Raw genomic sequence first — 20482 nt, 5'->3', positions numbered from 1 at the left:
ATTTTTTTCCTAATTTCAGTGGAAGGTGAGTTAAAAAAACATGCTGTTTTCTAGATAATCACTGGTGCTGTATCCTACAGCAGCACCATGCATTTTATTTTTATTATTACCATTTGTGGATCAGCTAGGGCATTTTGAAGCCATACCATGTTGCAGCACCGTCATCCAGGCTCTCCAGGTCTGCTGCCAACCCAGCAGTGGCAACGCCTGGCCCCGTGCCCAGCCTGATGCACCACAGGTTGATCTTGCTCCAGCCCTGGCTCAGGTAGACCTGGGCAAGTCTCTGGGCACAGCAGTACAGGGCACGGTGTAAGCAGGCTTTGCACAGGAGCTTAGTCCCATGCACCCAAAGAACTGTCTGTCTCGAAGTACAGCCAAAGCAGAGAAAATAGAACACGGAGCACTGTATTATCCAACACCAAAGAGCAGTTATAGTGGCAAATCTGGGAACAGAAAGTTGCTGGATTACATTGGTTCATGCAGTCCCTTAGGGCATATTTTCTCTGTTAAGGTCAAAGTCAGAAAGAGCTTGACAGAACATGAAGATCCCCTCCTTGAGGTCCTGCTCTTACCACCATCCCCAACTTGACACCCAGACACAGGACCCTCAACAAGCTGATGCTGGTATGTGTTTAAAATAATGTAAAAGGGTTGCTTTAAACTACTAGGAAGGGAGATGATATAATACCACTGGAGACTGGCAGAGTTAATGAGGTGGGGGAGCAATGATCCTTTTTTCCAATTAAAAAGAGAAAAAACAAGGAGCGAGACCAACCTTTGGAATTTCAACATGCAAGAGCAGATCGTTTGCAAGAGAGCCACGCTCAATCTCTGTGCCTAGCTGAAGGGAATTTGTGGTTTCATTTTGGGCCCTTTTGGACTGTTTTTCATGTCAAAATTACATAGTTACTATAATTTGTTTCTCTTCCAAGATTTACTGAAACAAAGGAAACATTTGAATGAGATTTGAGACGACTTCTTTCTCACCTGTCAGGAAGGTAATCCCCAACCTTCAGATAAATGTGGGCATGTGGTTTCCAGTATTCTCACTCCATATGTCTTCACAAACACCAAATAATAGATCTAACATAAGAGGATGGGTTTTCTTCCCAATAGATCAAAAGGTTACAGTGATGGACCTTGCCCAGGATGATCCAAGACTTTCATCCATATAATGCCTGCATTTGCACTCCCTATAGAAATACAGACTCCCTGGCACAGAAATCAGGAGACAGGTTGAAGGCACTGACTCATTCCAGCACTTTCCATCTCAGCCATATCAGCTGTAAAGTGAAACAAAAGCATAATGCCAAATTTAGGAATTGAGCTTTACAGGTGAACAACTGCAATGTTTTGACCACGGTAACTCTGAAATGAGGAAGACACTTAATGGTGGTGTTTTGTCCTGACTCATTCGTAAAGAAAAATGGTGTTTGATGCTTTGTGTCAGCTCTTTTCCTCCAATATTTTGGAGTAAACACTACAGAGCAAACACTATAGCTCTTAAATCTGCTGCTTACTTGTTATCCTGCTTGTGTGTTCGAAATCTGCCTTCATGTGCTTGCGTTCACATGGGATTTGGGGAAACATCAATGAATGCAGAGGGAGCAGCTTCTGCAAAAGAGCAAAAAGGAAAGGTGGGCAGAGAAAGCCAGGTTTGCACCGCACCTCACAGCCCCAATTAATGTTTCATTTTTGTATATATGTATTCACATGAGGAATTTTTGCCGGTAGAGCTGTTTCAGTCACAAGCCAGACCTGATGCCACTCTGACCCCTGTTTGTACGGTAGGTCCAGCCCTTGCCTTACCCCGAAGGCAACAGTTTCCTCTGCTATAAACTGCAATACAGGCTGAAAACTTGAGTCACCAAGCTCAAGCAGCCTTGATGCAACCAAAGCCTCCTTATTTCCTGTATGAGCCATTGGGTCTGGCACTGGCATGAACAGGTCAGGCAGGGGAATGGCAACTCGACTGACAGCTGCCAGGTCAGCTCCACCGCTTATTGGCTGGGAGTGCATCTCTCAATGCTTTTGCTTTTCTTGCTACATGGCTGGATACCTTCCCAGAGCAGGGAAACAGGGGAAAAAAAGAAAAAAAAAAAAAGAAAAAGTGCTTTACCTGGGATTTTCCCATTGGAGAAGGATGTGGATGTGCACTTAATTCTTTCCAAGAAAGCAAATGTTGAGCTAGGCAAGATTTTCTTTGAAAATTCATTGACACACCAATGCAAGAAAAAGTCTGCATGACATACTGTGGTATTTCTTTCTGCCATAAATGGACAGAAGTTATACATAATGCAGAGCCATAAATGCTGACAGACTTCTGCAAGAATGTTTACATTTATTTTTCATAGCCTCGAGAAATCGATCTGTAAAGACATCCCATGAGACTGCATTTGGCCCTGAAATATTGTCCTGAGAGACTGTGTTTCTCTCTTCCACCTGACACATTTTACAGAGGGTATCAACATATGGATTTGCACCTCAGCTGTGTCATGAGCAAAGAATTGCTATTGTTTAAATATACTATGCTGGGACATTTAAACATTGATATTGTCAGGTACTACTTTACAATTCCCATTAGATTTGTTGTAAAGCACACATTTATGAAATAAAATATTGCTGTATTCACCCATAAAACTCTGTATTATAACAGTACCAAGCATCTGGTTTTAATCAGAAGGCAGGAAATTCACAGTTCAAGCTGGAACTCCATCCTTTCCTAAACTCATTGTGTTTAACTTCTGCAACTCAGATGTGAACAGGTTCTACAAAAATCTCATTGCCCTACTGAAAGCTAAGTACAAGAGGCATACAGGTTTGGAGTTAAGTGATGTATCAGGGGCAATTCCGCTTTTTGAGGCTTCCTGATGGAGCAACTTGAACAGCAGTAGTAAAGCAGGACAAAAAGACAACAGAGAACATCATTGCTAATAGTTTACACAATGGTGTTAGTGTTGTGAAGCAGGCATGCTTGAACTCAACTTTCAAATCCAAGCTCTATCTGAAAATGGTTTAATACTTTCTAAGATTCTGTTTAAATGAATTTAATGTTTCTTTACTCTAAAATCACCATAGGGATTTTGCTGGTAAAATACAATTAGGATTGAGCACCAAAATAATTTTTTAGTGTAAATGTATTCTAAATCATTTTGTTCATAAGTGAAGCAAAAATCCATAGGAGCAAAGAAAACAAATCAATGTAATGCACATAAACAAAGTGGTTGAATTAATGTTGGACAGACAGTTTTGGAGGCAACATTTAATAATTTTTCAGTTGATCAGCTTTGCTAGTAAATAAATGGATTTTCATTTTTGAGGGTTTTGTGAGTGTTCTACTATATATCTAGCATTTGCTCATAAATTTCAATCTTTTTTTTTTGAGGCTTTTCTCTGCTTCTACAGCTGAGGCATGCCCTCAGCTAGAAGTTTGGTTAAAAATTAGACCCCAAAACCCTGCCCAAGAAAATAAATGAAGTTTCAAAGTATAGGAAGAAAGTTTAATGAATGCAAGCACTCTTAAAATCTAAAAACAATTTGAGAGTTCTACAAAACCAGGGGCTCCAGTGGCATTCACCAGATACTTAAAGGGAATGAAGTATCACCAGATGATACTTCAGCTATGATGCTATACATTCACATGACTCTTCTCTGCAGCTTGGCCAAATCCTTGTGATCTGCAAAGTTCTGCAAGAAAAAACTTTTAAGAAAGTCCTGAAGGAAAAAAAAAAAAAAAAGCAGCTGATAGTCTCATACCCTGCAGGACTGGAACTGTGACTGGAAATCTTGTGTACATTTACACGGCCTCTCAGGTTTTGCAACACTGATTATATATGTGCAGCAAGAGGGAGTTGCTACTGCAAGCTTACTATCACTTCTCTATCCAGCAGCCAAGAAGACAAATTATACACTCACAATTATATTTACCTCTTTAGAGTTTTAAAGAAAAATGTATCCTACAGCTCAGAGTACCAGATGGATGCCACTTTCATCTAACATCTGAAATACTGAAGCAATTCACTGCTGTGTCCCTTTCATCTGATAGGACAGAAAATGTTAGATTAAGTTACATATTTATGGGGATATCTGAAGTTCCTTTTGAGAAAAATGTCAGTTGATATTGCTTCTTAGCCATGGTGGTGAAGAAGACAAACGGTCTTCCTACATAAATCTGTGTGTTTCAGTGGGGCTAGGTGGTCACTCAGTAAGATAAACAGTATATGGTAAGTAGATACAGTTCAGATAGATAGGTAACCTACAAAAGCATATGGATATTTGATCTACATTCTCTATTAGCTTGAGTGCAACAGTAGGCATGTGTGTAAAGCACAACCTAGTGTGAAGAAAAGTCATGGAGCGGCTCGATCACTGCCCTGCCAAGTGCTACTGAACCCACAGAGGTAGCACAGACGATCTTCATCCACAGGCTGGGGCAATGAGACTCTGTACCCTTGGAAAGAGCTTAGTTTCTCTGAACAATACATTCGGCTTTGTGATATTTCTCAGATATATCCATTGCCCATTAATACAATAATCTGTTCTATTAAATACTTATTCACTATGTGCTAATGTAAAGACAGAAACACACAAACATGCATACAAAAGAAAGAACCACAAAATGTTGCACCAGAAATGGTAGTTTCACACACAAAAATAATTGAAGGAGAGGTCTATGAAGAAGAGCTTATGTGAATTTATGTCATATGAGAGATGATCTAGATTTGTCTTCAGGAAGGCCTGTTCTGATGAACCATTGCCTTTAACCACTGTTTCGCCATTCCTTCTCCCTCTTCTAGACCATTTGCAGAATGATTAAACTCTTTCATTCTTATTTTTATGACACAGAGATTTGAAACCTGCATTGTCATTTAAGATGTTCCCTGTCCCTCCGGGCATTTGTTTGGCTTTCACGTTTTTGAAGAAGCAAACCATGGCTGCTTGTTATCTATGCACAGCATGCAGGATAAATGTGAGTGCTTAGTAGTGTACTAAATATGACCCTTTGATTTTGCAGATGAGAAGCTGAGGGATACTGCCTGGGTTACAAAGCCATCTAAACATAAGGCTGAATGACTGGTAATAGAACAACGGACGGTGAAAAAAAAGTATCAAAAACTAAACCAGAAGAAAAAATACACATTAAAATTGAAAAAGGTGAAATGTGAAATCTATCCCTTTTCTGTAAACACATGTGGAAAGAATAACACCTCGCCTTTTTATTCTTGGCTTCTGTTTTTCCTCCCTCTTTACATTCCAAGAGAAGATCTGCCAACTCTTGGCCATATCCATTTCTCTTCTGTTTGCCAGTATTAGTGCACTCTAGCACACATTCTTTCCTAAGACTTCAAAATGTGTCATTTGTTAGGTCTAACTGTTTAAAGAACTCAGCCACCCTTCCCTCCTTTGCTCATAGCAAGCTGGGTGGTACAGAGCACATTCGCATATCCCATATTACACACTACAGGGTTGGTTGAAATCTTTAATTGAAGAGACTCTTGAACCCGACTTCACACTGCATGCCTTATGTTACTGTAGATCAGAAGACCTTGCACTGATACATTCAAATGCTTCTAATGCTCCCTTCATCCTAAAATACACACTGAGGCAAACATACCTGTGTTTTGCTTACTGAAGCCTCCTCATGCAGAGCTTCAGTACTTCTGTTCTGTAAAGCATTTCTAAAATCTTAGATCTGGATCTGCTTATCATTACACATATAAACAGAGGGTGAATTCACCTGTACACAGAAGGTTAGCAGAGTTTAACTGTTTTAGTATTTAAGTTGGACTCTATGGTGAACAGGCTGTAGACAAAGGGCTGAGTTTCACCACGAAAGATTAGTTAACATCACTCAAAAAATAAAATATTAGTGACATAGGGTGTATAGTACCCACTCTTTGCCTATAACAATGTGAGAAAAGGGTTAGATTCAGATCTGGTATAAAATGAGTCAACAATAACAACTGTGTTAAAACTGCATCCACTTCAAACAGATCTTAATCTGTCTCTGGAGCAGCAAGAAACACAAATCTCAATCAGCTTGATTCCAAGACTGATGATTTTAATGTTAGCTTTGTTTATGAGAATAGCCCTTCTGTGGGAATTCCTTTCAAATATCAAAAAACACACCACGCTGAGAGCTATTACAATATAGGTAAGAATTCTTGTGTCCTTCTCTCACTCTCTTTCTTTCCATCTCTTTTTTCTTCAAGTGGGGAGGAAGCTTGCAAGGACCTGCTGAGTTATTTGCCTGATGCCACCCTGTGAGTAGTGGAGTGAGGAGTAGAACCAAGTACTCCTGATTGCTCACTACCACTCTGTAATATAGTAGCATCCCTAGCCACAAAGCTCTGTATTTGCATTTTGAGGGAATATTATATGGGATGGAGAAGAAGAGTAGGGAACCACTGGCTGGCTGAAGACTCCAGGTTTGGTTTATTGTTACATCCAGCCACAAGGTACATCAGATCCAGATCCAACTGCCTCAGCATTTGGCAGCGTTCAGCTCTGGGGTCGTGGTTCACTCACCAATTTTAAAATGGGCTCATAGTGCGTTTTGATGTACTCACTTCCTACAATTGATACACATTATTAGGTATGAGAAAGAAGAAAAGAACTATTATGAATACAACATATAATAAGCTGTAGAGGGTGCCTTGTTATATATCTCAGTCTCCTGGAAGTGGCGTTTAGCACATTTCTGGGTTTAGGCAAACAAAATTCTCTTAGAGGTCAAAAATCACTGTATAGTGATTAAGGATACTGACAAAGCCAAAAAATGGACAGTTAATAGCATGTTTAGGCTCTCATTTAGGAGATTTTGCAGAGAAGAGTGTTACTTAAAACTAACTGCTGTTGACCATTGGAGAAATGAGGAAAGATACTATAATCTTATGCAATCCCAGTTTTGGTCTGTTCCCTTGACCTGGATTAACCTTTTTCCTTTTATCTGTATTTTAATTCCAAACACCTCGCTTGAGTGCGACTGTATCCAGGTCTCTGCTAAAACCTTTAATGAGCAACACTGAGGTCAGCGGAAATAAGTTTGAACTCTATTATTATTTCATACAAATACCATAGGGAACCCTGAATCTCCCATAATTATTAGTGCTTTTGGTCCTCCAGTGAGATGTTCAGCATCTGGCTGTATTCAGTTTATTGATTTCTTTTTTAAATGGTTACCTTTCAAGAGTCATTTAAAATACAAGTTTCTTCTTCTTAACTCTTACTATTTACAGGCACACACACTGCACAAAGGCAGCACAGAACTGGGCCCAACTTTCTTTTGCAAACAAGAAGTAAACAGAAAAATTGCCATTAAAATCTTAGTCTAAATATTTCTATTTCTTTCTTGAGTGAAAAAAGGATAAATTTATATATAGCACATTTTCATTGCTCTTACATAATGACTAACTACTGCTAATAGACTAATGAAATATCAACTGTGCATTCTCTCCATTTATTACAGCACACTCAAATGTATTGTTTTGTGCAGTCAATATTAACAAATATCATGTCCATTAAAATGTGCACACTGTTCTGTAGGCTGAATACAGCACATAAAACTTGTTGGTTTTAATCAATAAAACTCCCAGAGCTGCACAAAAATTGCTGGGTCATGAAACTACAAAGCTGTTGAACTGTTCTGGTTTTTAAAATAAATCTCTTTTTTATATGGGCATGAGTAGCTAATTCTTTTTATAAATTATTAAGTATTCTTTTCATTGTTTGCATCATATTAATACCTAGGGGACTTATTAATGGACCAGGACTCCAGCTGCTCTATTTCTAGTAGCTGCTCACATAGAAGTGAGAAATTCCCTTACATGGTATATTTGACTTACTTTTAAAACCATTCCAAATTGGTTTGGATAAAGGTCACGTGGGTAAGGCCAATATTGCTACATGGACTGAAAACTGGCTGGCAGACAGGATCCCATAACCCGTAATGAGCATACGGTGTGGGTCAGACTGATGGGGCCAGATTAGGGGTAACATGGACAAGACTATCTGCAAACTGAAGCTCCTGGAAGACGTGGTATAAAGCTGGATGCTTCGAAAGGTAACAGTGTCATGCAGCAGTGGGTGCGAGCAGAAACAGGGGTCTAGGGCTCAGATGTTCTTAAAATTAATCTTGGAGACATATTCTAACTTCTTACCTGGAAAAAAGGCAGCTGCCAGACTACAGGGTCTTGATCTATGAAGTGTAAAAATTCCTTCTAGGCTTTGGTTTAGCTTCTGCTTGTATCTAATAGAACAAAAGAGTCAGAACCATCCCCTCCAAAAAGAAAGTAGGCAGGGAGAAGAAATTTTGGTTGTAAAACCTAGGCTTGAGGAGGAAGATGTGATAGTGGCCAGGGTCCCAATACAAAAGGGCTTCTGCATCTTTATAAATGATTATTGCAGCAGTTGCCTCAAAAGTCAAGTTCCAAAGCCCTGAAATTGCAGGATATTGAGGGCCCCTAAGGCTGGTTAGAAGAGACTAAGGCTTTTCACTACTCTGAATCTAGTCCACCTCGGTACTGAGGAGTGCCTGAAAGTTAATCCCATGATGAATGGTCTTCACAAAGTCAGCTGTTCCTGGTCCACATCAAAACTGGCATTAAACAGCAGTCTCAATAAAAGATCAGAGGAAATGAGCCAACTTAGGCTATCACCCTTGCAGACTGTGTTTGGGGTGCATTCCTGGGGCTCTGGGGGAGGCTTCTAATGCCACTAACATCTCTCCTTTTCACATGCACAGAGATAAAGATGGCAAGTTATCAGGGAGCGAAGCAATAACACCAAGTGTGTCCTGAAGACTAACTGGACAGGGTAGGCATCACCCTGAAATAACATGAGATAAAATGACTCCCAATAAGACAAAAACACAATATATTTTAACAAGGTGGAGGCTTCCCCTAATCCTATTCCAAATGTTTTTTTTTCCTAGAATTTTTTTTTATATTTTCATTCTGAAAGAGTGAAATTACCAGGATGGAAAATTTTTGCCTGAACAGATAAACTTCTGCAAAGCTGCAAGTGACTGCAAAAGGGACTTAAAATGAGATGTGTCATGCATTCCTATGACTAGGAAACATTGCATTGCCTGTGTTCATTATGAATGAGCATGAATCATTCCTCACTTGTTTACGATGAAAATACGGCTTTAGAGAATTGAAATGTCAATTTCAATAAAGTCAGGATTTACTAAACTAAATGAACTCATTTTCTCCCTTACTCTTTAGAATTACCTAATAGTTTTATCACTTTGGAGTTGTCAAGCTTTTTCCCCCTATGTTTCTGAATTCCTCTTTTAAAGCTTAATGTAGCACATGTTAATTTCATTTTTAAAAGTCAGAGTATACTGGTAGGATTTTAGGTCGATACTAAGTTAGCTACATACCCAGGAAGTCTAATAACTTTAAAAGTTTTGGGGTTTTTTTTTTGCATGCCTGAGAAAAGTTTAGACAAAACAACTGAGGATCCTCCAGGATTCAGCCATTTGACTTCAACTGAGCTGCATGTAAAGCCTGAGAATAACATCTTGGAGACCAGTTTGAAAACATACTGTAAAGCCATAGATAATATTTCTAGACAAATAAGTAGCAACATTCATAACAGAGCCACTTACTGTATTCAAGCTGGGATCTATCTGTGAGTTGCAGAAGATAATCCTCATTAGTACAGATTCTCTGAGCGGTGAAAGAAAACCCCATGATATCTGCATGTCCTGCACGAACACATTACATGCTGCAGCTGTATGGAACCAATGGAGCTATCAACAAACATGACATGGGTTAACTGAAACCAGAATTTTGCATTCTCTTCTTTTAAAACAAGAGGGACACCAGGGATCTTTTTAATTTTATTTTATAAATCAATAGCTTTATAAACATACAAATAAAGAAAATATATTATATTTGTGTTGAAATATCATCTCAAGGTTTTACACTAAAGATTATTTTGAGTTTAGAGCTGAGTTTAGGAAACATTTAAAACTCAAAACACTCTAGAATTACAAAAACATATCAGCTCAATTTTCCTATCTTATTCCGTAAAGAACACTATCAAATTTAAAATTAGATCCTTAGACTGAAGGAAAGCAAAGTAAACAAAACACGGGGTAGAATATGAAACTAATTTATAAGGAGTCTGAAACACCTTTGTTTAGACAAGGTTCAAAGTTACAAATCTTTATTTCTTTGAGCAGCAAACTCCCAACTAAATGTTGACTGTCATTCAACACAACACTTTGATTTTAAGCACACAAACATATTTCACCAAAGATAATCAAAGTGCACGGATCAAAGTCATTTTACTATCTAGCTCTCATGGAAATAAAATGCTGTACTGAATCAAGGCCTTTATAGCTGGACTCTCTTCCCATCAAAATACAGAAGATCAGTGATGAACTGTGAAAGATCAGGGAATTCAAACTAGATGCTTTTAACAATGTTAATGAAATTAAACTATATTGAACTTAACTTAAAATAAAATCTACCAAATACTAATGGTTCATCCCAGTGGTTGCCCTCTGCTGAACACAGTTTATTATGCCAACTCTCCTCAACCATTTCTCTTTCCATGGAAGCACCCTTGTTGCCATTCACACAAGAGAATGCATCTTTGTTGCTGCTGGTTCCAACTAACCTCTGGAAATGCCTATTTTACAAGTTTATTCTGAATTCAGAACCAATGTTATTAAAAAATAGATCCAGCAATTCAAAACCACTAGCAAAAATCACTTTAGAAGATAAACAAATAAGTGACAACTCTCTACACAACAGAGCATTATGTTTATTGTAACTCAGACACCTTGGGCTCGATGTTCTTGCAGTTTACACCAACATAAATCAGAACTGACTCTGCAAAATTATTCAAGTGTGTAACTGCTTTGGACAAGAGATAAGAGCCTTTCAATACTCTTTCCCATCATTGGCCTACAGACCTGGTAATCAAATGACAATACCCCATACCTTCCTGGGAGGATTCTAAAAAAACAAAAAGCAGGATGGTAAGCACACAAATTAATAACATTTGCCACTATTATCCAGCTAATGAATTACAAGGAACACTAGTGGTGGGCACTGTAGTGAAGTTTAAAGAAGGTGTCCGATAGTTATAGTAGTAGGCTTCAAAGACAGAGGACTGACAGATCCCCTACAATTAAAACTTTATTAGTAATATAGCTGATTTCCAGATATCTTTCAAAACCTTCTAAAAACAGCCTTAGCAAGTCAAGACCAGTGGTGAAAATCACTTGAGATCATAAACAACTAAGCTACAACTCGGTATACAACAGAGCTTTATAAATGAGTTAGTTCTTAGTAAATAACTGGAAGGGAATCGTAGCTGTTAGAAAGCCAGTTACAAGAAAAATTGGAGTTGTTTTCCAATTGATCTCACGGATTTTATCAGGCAGCACAAATCAGTTATGTGGAAGGCAGTCCAAACTGAGGTGCTTTTTCGTTTGTCCCACTCCTCCTGTTCTTTTGGAGCAGCCACTGGCTGGACTTCTTTCCCCACACTAAGTCCTGTATAATGGACCAGGTGTTGCTGCCAGCCACGCTTCTGTGAGGCAAGGACAGCTCCAGCGCATGTTTTCTCGCAGGACTGAAAGCAGACTCAAGCCCACTGCCTCAGTCCTGAAATAATCGTGTAATGCTCTGAAGGACCAGTGTAGACTGGAAAATTTAATGGAAGAATCACCTTTCCCCTCAAATGTTGCCTCTCACTTAATAGACATGACCATCATTAATACCATATGTTCACAAACAATCCTCCAGCCCACCAAACCTGAGAAATGCAAGACCCCATTTGGTGCTCGCTTACAGAAGCAGATACGGTATCATCTCTGGTGAAGTCCAAGAAGTTACACTGGCCTGACAGCAGTGCTGGGCAGAAGCTTAAAGTGTCCTAGAACAATATTTTAATAAAAAGATTTGTTTTTAAGTAATTTTCCTGCATCAGCTTCCGTTCCAGTTTCTCTGCAGCTGTGCTTGTGGCCTGTTTTCTAGGCGGTTTTCTGGACTCTGTGTGTGTATGTGTAAAGACCCTTACTTGCAATAAACTCCATTAGAAAATACTTATCTCTGACAAATTACCCACTAGTCTCTTTTCCCCTCAGTGTCCTTTTAGCAGGCAGTTAATGAAGTTAGAAGCAGTGACCCTTAAAGTGATACTTATAGAGTACTCATTGCTAATACACTGCTCACAGCAATTCTTCCAAGCAGAGATGACAGGGAAGGAGTGGCAAGGACTGCTCTGTTCTGTTTTGATTTGTGTTTTTTTCTAAAGCAGATTGTAACAAAAAAATGATGGTTACTTCAGTGCTTCATGAGTTTCCATTCTCTACTGACTTCATCCTTCCTCCTTTTCCCACTCAAACCCAGGCTGTTCTAGTCTGGCTGCATGAGCAGGTTGGCTGGGGCAAGCTCGCAGGGCTCCCTTTCCAGCAGAGGCTTGGGGTGGGTGCTCCAGGGAGCCTGGGGAGGGCCCTTCACCACTGCCATGGGCCAATGCGATTTCTCACCAACAGGAACCTCTTGTCGACAGTGTTGTTCTTTCTCCTCTTCTGCCAAAGTCTCCGCTGCTTTGTCATATGTTATAGGCTGTTCTTCCACTGGAGAAAATGGGTATGTATTACTGAAAGCCATTTGAGAAGCTTCACAGTAACTAAGCTAAAAGAAATGTAATGGCAGCTTTGAGAGAGGAGAGCTATGAAGGGAAGCACAGAATTGAGTTCAGAAAATTACAAACCCAATTCACATCAAAAGAACAAAAAAAAGAGGCAAAGTCAAGAACTTGCTGCAGGTTTTAAGAAATGACTTGTCCTAGGCAAATTTCATGGTTTTCTGTTTTAATATACAAGAACAGGAAAATGCATGTGCATGACAGGAAGACCACCTGCCTGGAAAAATTAAAGCCCCTGCTCCAAAGTCAAAAGATTTTAGAATTATTCACTGGCATGGTATAAAAACTTTCTTTAACATGCTAGAAAAGATATTAGGTTATTTAGCAGTCGTCTTGTCTAAAATGGTTGAACCACTTTTGCTAAAATTTTCAACTAGAAAAAAATCAGGCACCTGTCATGAGGAATTTCTGTTCCAATAGCTGCATCTGATAAAACGATAAATGAACACAGAGCGTCCTAATGGGAAACATCAGGCTTCCCTCACTGGACAATACAATTCTACACATGTTCACAATATTAGTCCAACGAAGTAAACACGAGGCATATTTTCTACTGATGAAAAAGTGACTTCCCAACATACGTTTAAGGACAGGATGGGCAATTTTGAAAATCTTGCAAGATGCCTGCCCGTTCAACTATCTTCAAACATTTGCCTTTGCATATTTCCAAACAACTGATGCAAACTGGGTTCTCTAGTAACTTCTGTAGTCAGGACGTATATATGGTAAATAAGACAAATGGTTAAGGATATCAGTCTTTCTCCATCATTTCTTACCATCTGAGCAAATAGGAGATTCAGTTGTCATCTATAAGGCAGCATTTCCTAAAACTCAGAGTGGTCCAGCTGGTAACCTGTGGGCCATGGAAGCCCACTGCGTGCTTCTGTGCTGCCTGCTGCCTTTGCAGCGGGGATGGGAGGCGCATCTTCATTCATCTCATCTTTATTTAAGCACCAAACACTCCCCAAGCAGTCAAACATGTTGTTTAACACAAAAAGCAGAACTGCAGTTGCTGCCCCAGGGCAAAAGGTTTCTGGGGAGACCTGGACTCCTCACACCATGTCAGTTATCCTGCCTGAATGAATAAGGACTGTCAATGTATATCTTTCCATGGATATACATTCCTCATCAGTATGATGTGCATAACTCACTTGCTGTGAAGCAAACCTGTGAAGTTCTATACAAGTGCAAAAATATGATATTATTACTATCATGAGAAGCATCTTGCTCCTTGTGAGTGTGAAAGCACTGTTGTAGTGTAATTTCTAATGAATAATTTGCAAAGTGAAGGACTGAATGGTCTCTTCACAGCAATACAAACATGGCTTCTGCTGTGCACAGCAGCTATAAACAGGCCCAGAAATACAGTTTTGATTTCTCTATCTGCTCCATCAGCTGCTGCTCCTGCTGGTACAAAGGTGAGGACAGATCTAATAAGGAAGGAAATCCTACTCACCATTGTCTGAAGGACAGGCAGGATGAGGATCTGTTGTCTCACACTCAATTAGATCAACCGCTTCAGCCTCCAGAGAACCGTTACACTCCTTAACAACCGCAAACAGCAAATACGTACAATATGTACAAAATATACAGACCCCAAATTAATACAAAATGAACCAGTTTTCTGAAACCCAAGAGGCAAACCAGAAGGGCCACACACTCCAACCACAGCAGGGGGGAAAAGGTCGTCCTGGCTTCTGGGATGACCCTTCCCCTGCAGATAATTAAGCATTTGAGTTGATGACAGCCCTGGTCTGTCTTTGGAAAGTGTGCAGTCCCAGTCTAGTAAAGAACTACCCATTCTCTTGCCTTGCAAATCAACCTTTCCAGATGCAAAAACAAAAGTACATGAAAATCAACCCTCTCCATAGTACTGAGGGCCACTTTTAAACTATTAGAGAGACTTGCAACCAGACAGCAGGAAACCCTGTCAGACAGAGGGAAGGAAGCGAGTCTCCCTTTCCAGCACCACCTGGGGTGTTCGATTCCATGATCCCATGGTGACAGTGAAAGTGACATCTTGGAAGCAGAAGGCAGGACCCTCTGGGGGAACATGCTGAAAATAGCAGGGGGAAGACAGAAAAAACAGGGGTAGAGGCAAGCAATGTGAAGCACTGTGCTGAAATGGTATAGAGGGAAAGAGGGAAACCCAGTGAAAGGGGGATGTTTAAAGAGCAGAGACAAGGAAGAAGAGAAAATGTCTCTAAATAAGAAGTTCCAACAGAAGGACTGACAGGTTCAGTTGTCCAGGTGGATAATTGGTGGATTGATGTGAATAGATCACCGATGTAGCAGGTGTGACTATTTAGGCATCAGTTCATTTACATAAAATCTGTAGGTGTACAGCTGCTAACCCACATGTGACAGACCCCTGGAGGAGATTCAGCTACACACCATTCTGCAAAATATCTTTGACCGTGCAAAGCAGAACACTTGCAGGATGAAAAGTCTAAGAATATCATCAAAATCCAGGCATGTGCAGAAGTTTACCAAGGCTTGCATATCCCTAGGACAAACCTAGCCTGGCTTATGGAACTTTAATGTGAAAAAATACTCAGGTATAACCTCGGCTACATGTAGCCTCACCTGGCAGAACAGAAGTAAAGGGAAAAGTGAATGACAGTTGGAAAATTTATGGGTAGAGTTTCACTATCGCGATACCCAGTATTTGGTATGTGTGATAGCATAAAAGCTCATTATCCTCTACATTAACCTAGATGGGCAAGAACAAGAAAGTCTTTGCACTCCCTCTCCCCAGCCTCACAAATGAGCAGTAGCACCGTGGGCTACAAAAGGAGTGAATTTCATGAGCTCTTTACAGTTTCTGCATACGCATCATCCAGTCCCCATACGAAGTCCTTCATTAGGATTATTAATGCTGTGTAAACCAGTAGCAATCAAAAACCTATACCAGTAATCTTAAGAGTTGAGGAGCTATAGAGTTTTCTGTCCCTGATGTAGTATAATCTCTTCTTTTACATAAAGCTCCCCAATAATCCACTTTAAGTGAACAGTAGAAATGGACATCTTCCTGCTGCTTTTTGGCAACTCTGCAGTTTCTAACCTGAGTGCATGCAAGTGTGAAGCCCCAGCGAACTTAACACTCAATGGCTACATCAGCACAGAGAAAATCACATGCATGAAACCACAGGAATCCACTACTGTGTAAGCAGCAGTAATGAGCAAAGGGTCAGTGATTTCCTCTTCCAGCCTGCAACAAGCCATTTGCAATATATTACTTTTTTAATGTATTCGATGTCTCCCAGTGCAAAAATGCATGGTGAAATTTAACACGAGTGTATAATAGATGAGTAGGTTGGATTTTTTTTTTTGTTGTTGATTCAGTCCATTGGTTAGCTGTCTAATTACTCCTACATTCAGCAAAAATGTCATTGATCACTAGCATTAACTGTGGGGACAGCAGCAGGTGGGGACAGAGCTGATGAGCTGCAGGCCTCCTAGAGCACTGCTCCCAAGCAACGAGCTATTCTCAGTCCCAACAAATGTTTCTGATTTTCCCAGCCTCAGATATTTTGCAAGCTGTGGTTTCTGTCTCTGCTGTGAACAAATGATGACAATGCCACGATTCAGCACATGTGCTGTCCAGTACCTGGAGGAACAAAGTGCTGGTAATAGAAGGTTCAGAGGGGCATGCAGTTGACCAGCTAAGGAACAGTATGTCGTAACCAGGCTCAAGTCAATTCAGTACTCCCAACATATACTCGATAGTGTGTTTCAGTGGCTACCCGTTCACAAATCCTGCCAGACACTCAATCTAAACCATTTTCAAGGCCTTCTTCGAGTCATTTAAAAATCCTTGTATTTGCTCTATAAATATTCCATTATATTCCACCCCTCAAACAGACTCCCATGTGGAACAAACTCATCTCTTCCTGGACTCAAAGATTTGGAGCAGAGACAAACTTAAGGCCATTTAAAGTCAAATTTTATTGTGACCATGACTACTATACACACGGTTCTTGTACCTTTCCAGCTACAGTTGGGTGTGGAAGGCTTTAAAACCTTGCAGTAATACCTATACTAGAAGAACGTGTGCAGTTATCCCAGTAAAAAGGTATGTGCTTCATGAGAGTTTATCGCCAATGCTGTACAAGTATAAACTCCTCCATTAGACTTTTCCACTGGCATAACTGTGCTTGTTTTGAAGAGTGTATGCTGCTTAGCTAATGTGATGCTACCTGGACAAGTATGGTGATACCTGCAGCACAGCAGCTTGTTCAGAGCTGAATGATCTGTGTGTGCAGACAAGCTCTCAGGGTAAGTCATGCCATTCTGAGAAAGGAGTCGGACTGGGCACAGAAGTAGCCACAGATGCCAATTATGTCACTTTTGCCAACTTCAAGTTTCAATCGCTGTCACCCAGAAGAGTAATGTCATTTTAATGCCAGTGAGAATCAGATCCTTAGATAAGATCTTATGGGGCCAAATTCTCTGATGCAACTTCAAAAATGACAACAGAAACAGGCCAGTACAACCAGATCATGATGGCATTTCTACCTACAGCAGTGCAAAATTTTTATTTATATTCGCTTCCAAACTGCCCAATAACTGCCTGATTGCTTTTCTTTACGAGGCAGCAGCCTCTAATACAAAGACATCTAATTTCATCAACCCCCAAAATAAAGTTCAACATCTCATGTAGCACACACAATACTTGGCTTCCAAGAAGCCTTTTTTACAGAGGGCATACTTTCCTGTGAAAATAACTCTGTGATATGCCATGTCATCACATTGCCATTTCCTTAATTTAGAACACAGTTCCCCAACTGTTGTGTTCAAAGCTAACAATAACACTGGCTAATGGTTGCAATACATCCAGGCAGCTGTGAACTCTGAGGGATAACAATGAGGTAAGATGAACTAGGGTTCACAGCAAAGCACTTGATGACTCTAGCAGTTATTTAATGTATTTAAGATGTGAATTATTTGATGGATAATCTCAAGTGGATCCCTAACACCCTTTGATCCTTCCTGCTTCCCTCTCCACTCCACATTAATATAGTTACCCGAGACTTGTTGCTAGTAGGTGTCACGTTCTCACTGTCAGCGCCGCTGCTGCCATCTCTGATCGCTTCTGCGTAGAGATTCTTCTTATACAAGTTCTGACTTCTGCAACAGAACAAAAGATGAAACAAATTATTTTGCTTTGGGAGGAACAGACGCTGCTTCGTTTCACACATTATTCTATAGGTATCTACAGAAGGGACATGTATTTTGTTTTCTTTCATTGGTTTGAAGGAGTACATTACTGTAAATTACTGTACAGGGGTTAAAGCAAAGAGCTTGTCAGGAACAGAAGTCAGCAAGAAGTGAACAAATGTTTGTTCTAATGTGCCATCTGTAAAGGGTCATTCATTAGAAAAAACAGTAGGCCTCATATTTTTAACTACCCCCTTCCTTTTTCTTATATTATTCTATTTATAATACATTTCTCTTCTAAAGATTTAGGTTTCAGCCAATACAATGAACAGTGTTTGTGGGTGAAGCTTGGAAATAAAAATCTGACTATAGTTTTGTACACCATTGATAGTTACAGTTATGAAAGTCACTTCTGCATTCATCTGCATCTTTTATGAAAAACATCAGTTTCAGAAATTACTAAGATATAAACAAACTGAAATCCTCAAAAAGCTTGGAACTAAGATATTTCCAGGAAAAAGCATGACCAACAGAATTAGCTCAAGGGGAAAAAAAGCCAAGAGTACAACCTGGAGTTGGAAAAGGATATGAATAATCAGCTCTAAGTAGCTAGTTCCATAAATTCAAAAATTGATATTTTTGCAGTTAAACAGCAATACTATATATTGCCTTATAAGGCAATATTAAAAGCCCATTAAGCCCCAACATAGAAAACAAGGTCAAAAGAAAAAGAGCTTCTTTACACTGTTTGAGATCCAAATCAGTACATCTTTGCTGACTTCATGTACATGCTTTTTCTCATCCTAGACATCAGCTAACAAAATTAAACTTACACTCTTCAGATCCTGGAAGTCTCAAGTTATAGCATCCTTTTACTTGATCTATTTTAAGTTAAATTTAACAGACATGTACCAAAGAAAATAGGAATTTTCCTTTTATTTCTATAGCACATTCACATATTAACTGGGAAAATGCATCTGCCGTAATTATAATATGTTGCTCCCTTCATGAAAATACAATGTAAATAAAATTTGCATTTTTCTAGAAAGGAGAAAGAGCTGTCTCCACCATGGATTGTCTCCCCAGATTCTCTATAACATGCTCCTGTGTATTCAAACATTAAAAAAAAAAAAGTAATGGTCTCCAGTAGAGGATAAGACTGGGACTGCTAATACAAACCCAAATAGGTGTCAGATCTGAGGGTATATCCACAGAGCAGAATGCTGAGAAAAAAGGTAAATTAGTCCATTTTGACTTTTCCTGACACTGTGGCAAGGCTGCTGTTCATGTTTTGTCACACACAGGCACGTTCCTCAGTGGGATGCCCCGCTCAAGAGGATCACTAATTCTACATCTTACTTTACAGCATGCAGAGTAACAGATGCCAGATGGACTTTGTGGGCACGGGAGTCTTCATGTGCGGCTGAGCACAAGCAGGCGAGACAGTGAAATCTAATTGACATGGGCAAGAGGTCAAGAATTTCTCAATCCTAATCCCAGTCCTACTGTCGATTTTTGCACAGCCTTGGCCAATTGAAGAGGAGGAATTTTGGATGTTAAATCTGTGATTCAGATTTTTTTTTTTGGTTGGAAAAGAGCTGTTTCCTTGCTTCCCAAAGAAGACAGGAAACTTGGCATACTGTACAGTCAGACTACATAAACCTAACATTGAGAATAACACAACTCTCTTCAACAGATAACAGTCATTGAACAAACCAACGCAATACTTTGGTATTCTTGGTCTCCAGTTCACACATTTTTCATATTGGCAGCTGTAGATCTCCAACTTTGCTTCCTCCAATTAAAAGGAGATCGGCATCTCCATCGTACAGGGGAAGGAACAGGACTATTACAGACTTAACTGGTACATTTCAAAATGCAGTAATTATGTGAAAAAGCAGTACAGCAATTTCAACTCAAATACTGGTTTCCAGACTCCATTTAAATAGGGATTTTAGGTCAGTGGTTTCATTTTGATCTAGTTAGGCTAGTAATAGCTGCAGTACAAATTCAGTCAAGTACATAATTGAAAACTTCTTGTCGAGGTAAATAGTTGTATTGATCAAAAGCATTTGGTAAGAAAAAAAGGTAAATCAGGGAGAAATGACAAAAGAGAGAGGAAGGGAGAAGAATGAATATCTTCACACCTTAAACCCAGCCATATTCTGGCTGTTTTTCATGACAGTTTATATGACATCTACAGGAAATATAAGAATCTCACAATTTGTCTATTCTGTATGTATCATTCCACTGATTAGCTTCTGAATCCCAGGTCATAAAAACAAATCAGGCTGCACTTAGTTTTAATTCTGGACCTCTACCATTAGTTAATAGAAAATAAGAAACATGGCAGCTTCTCCACTTTTATGGAATAAATATGCTAGGAACCATTAAATAAGAATGGAGAATATTAGCTTCCATAGTTAACTTCTTCTGTATCTTAACTTTTTATGCCTAGGAGAGTCTAATTTTAAAATTAACCTAAACAACAAACAAAACCCCTGCACAAGTAGGGCAGGTCGGCACGCAGCAGGAGACTCGATTTGGCTGCTGTCTGGCTTTTTGTTTATTTACTTTTAAATATAAATACTCATTTAAACAAGAGCCTCTGAGAACAGTTATCTGCCAAGGTCATGGCCAAAAGACT

At 39.5% G+C, this 20482-nt stretch overlaps 1 protein-coding gene across 7 annotated transcripts in view; it reads right to left on the bottom strand.

Moving 5' to 3' along the window:
* The window catches only part of EGF (epidermal growth factor), a 95726-nt gene that overhangs the window by 22821 nt on the left and 52423 nt on the right, over positions 1-20482 (bottom strand). For 3 of the 7 annotated variants that reach the window (XR_011048398.1, XR_011048399.1, XR_011048397.1), the window contains exons 23-24: positions 17703-17805; positions 1521-1614 (exon numbers count right to left, since the gene is read on the bottom strand). Coding sequence is in view for 3 of the 7 variants with exons in the window: in XM_068403438.1 (XP_068259539.1) it covers positions 12381-12604; positions 14132-14219; positions 17703-17805 (415 nt within the window). In the remaining 4 variants the exon portion in view is untranslated. Of the gene's footprint in view, positions 1-390; positions 1284-1520; positions 1615-9834; positions 12605-14131; positions 14220-17702; positions 17806-20482 lie in introns of those variants that run through there. The other 4 variants (XM_068403438.1, XM_068403439.1, XR_011048396.1 and 1 more) reach the window with 3 other exon arrangements.

The sequence above is a fragment of the Nyctibius grandis genome, chromosome 6, assembly GCF_013368605.1.
Source record: "Nyctibius grandis isolate bNycGra1 chromosome 6, bNycGra1.pri, whole genome shotgun sequence".
NCBI classification, from domain to species: Eukaryota; Metazoa; Chordata; class Aves; order Nyctibiiformes; family Nyctibiidae; genus Nyctibius; species Nyctibius grandis.
Note: the sequence above shows the minus strand (reverse complement) of the source record. Positions and strands in the feature narration are given on the sequence as shown.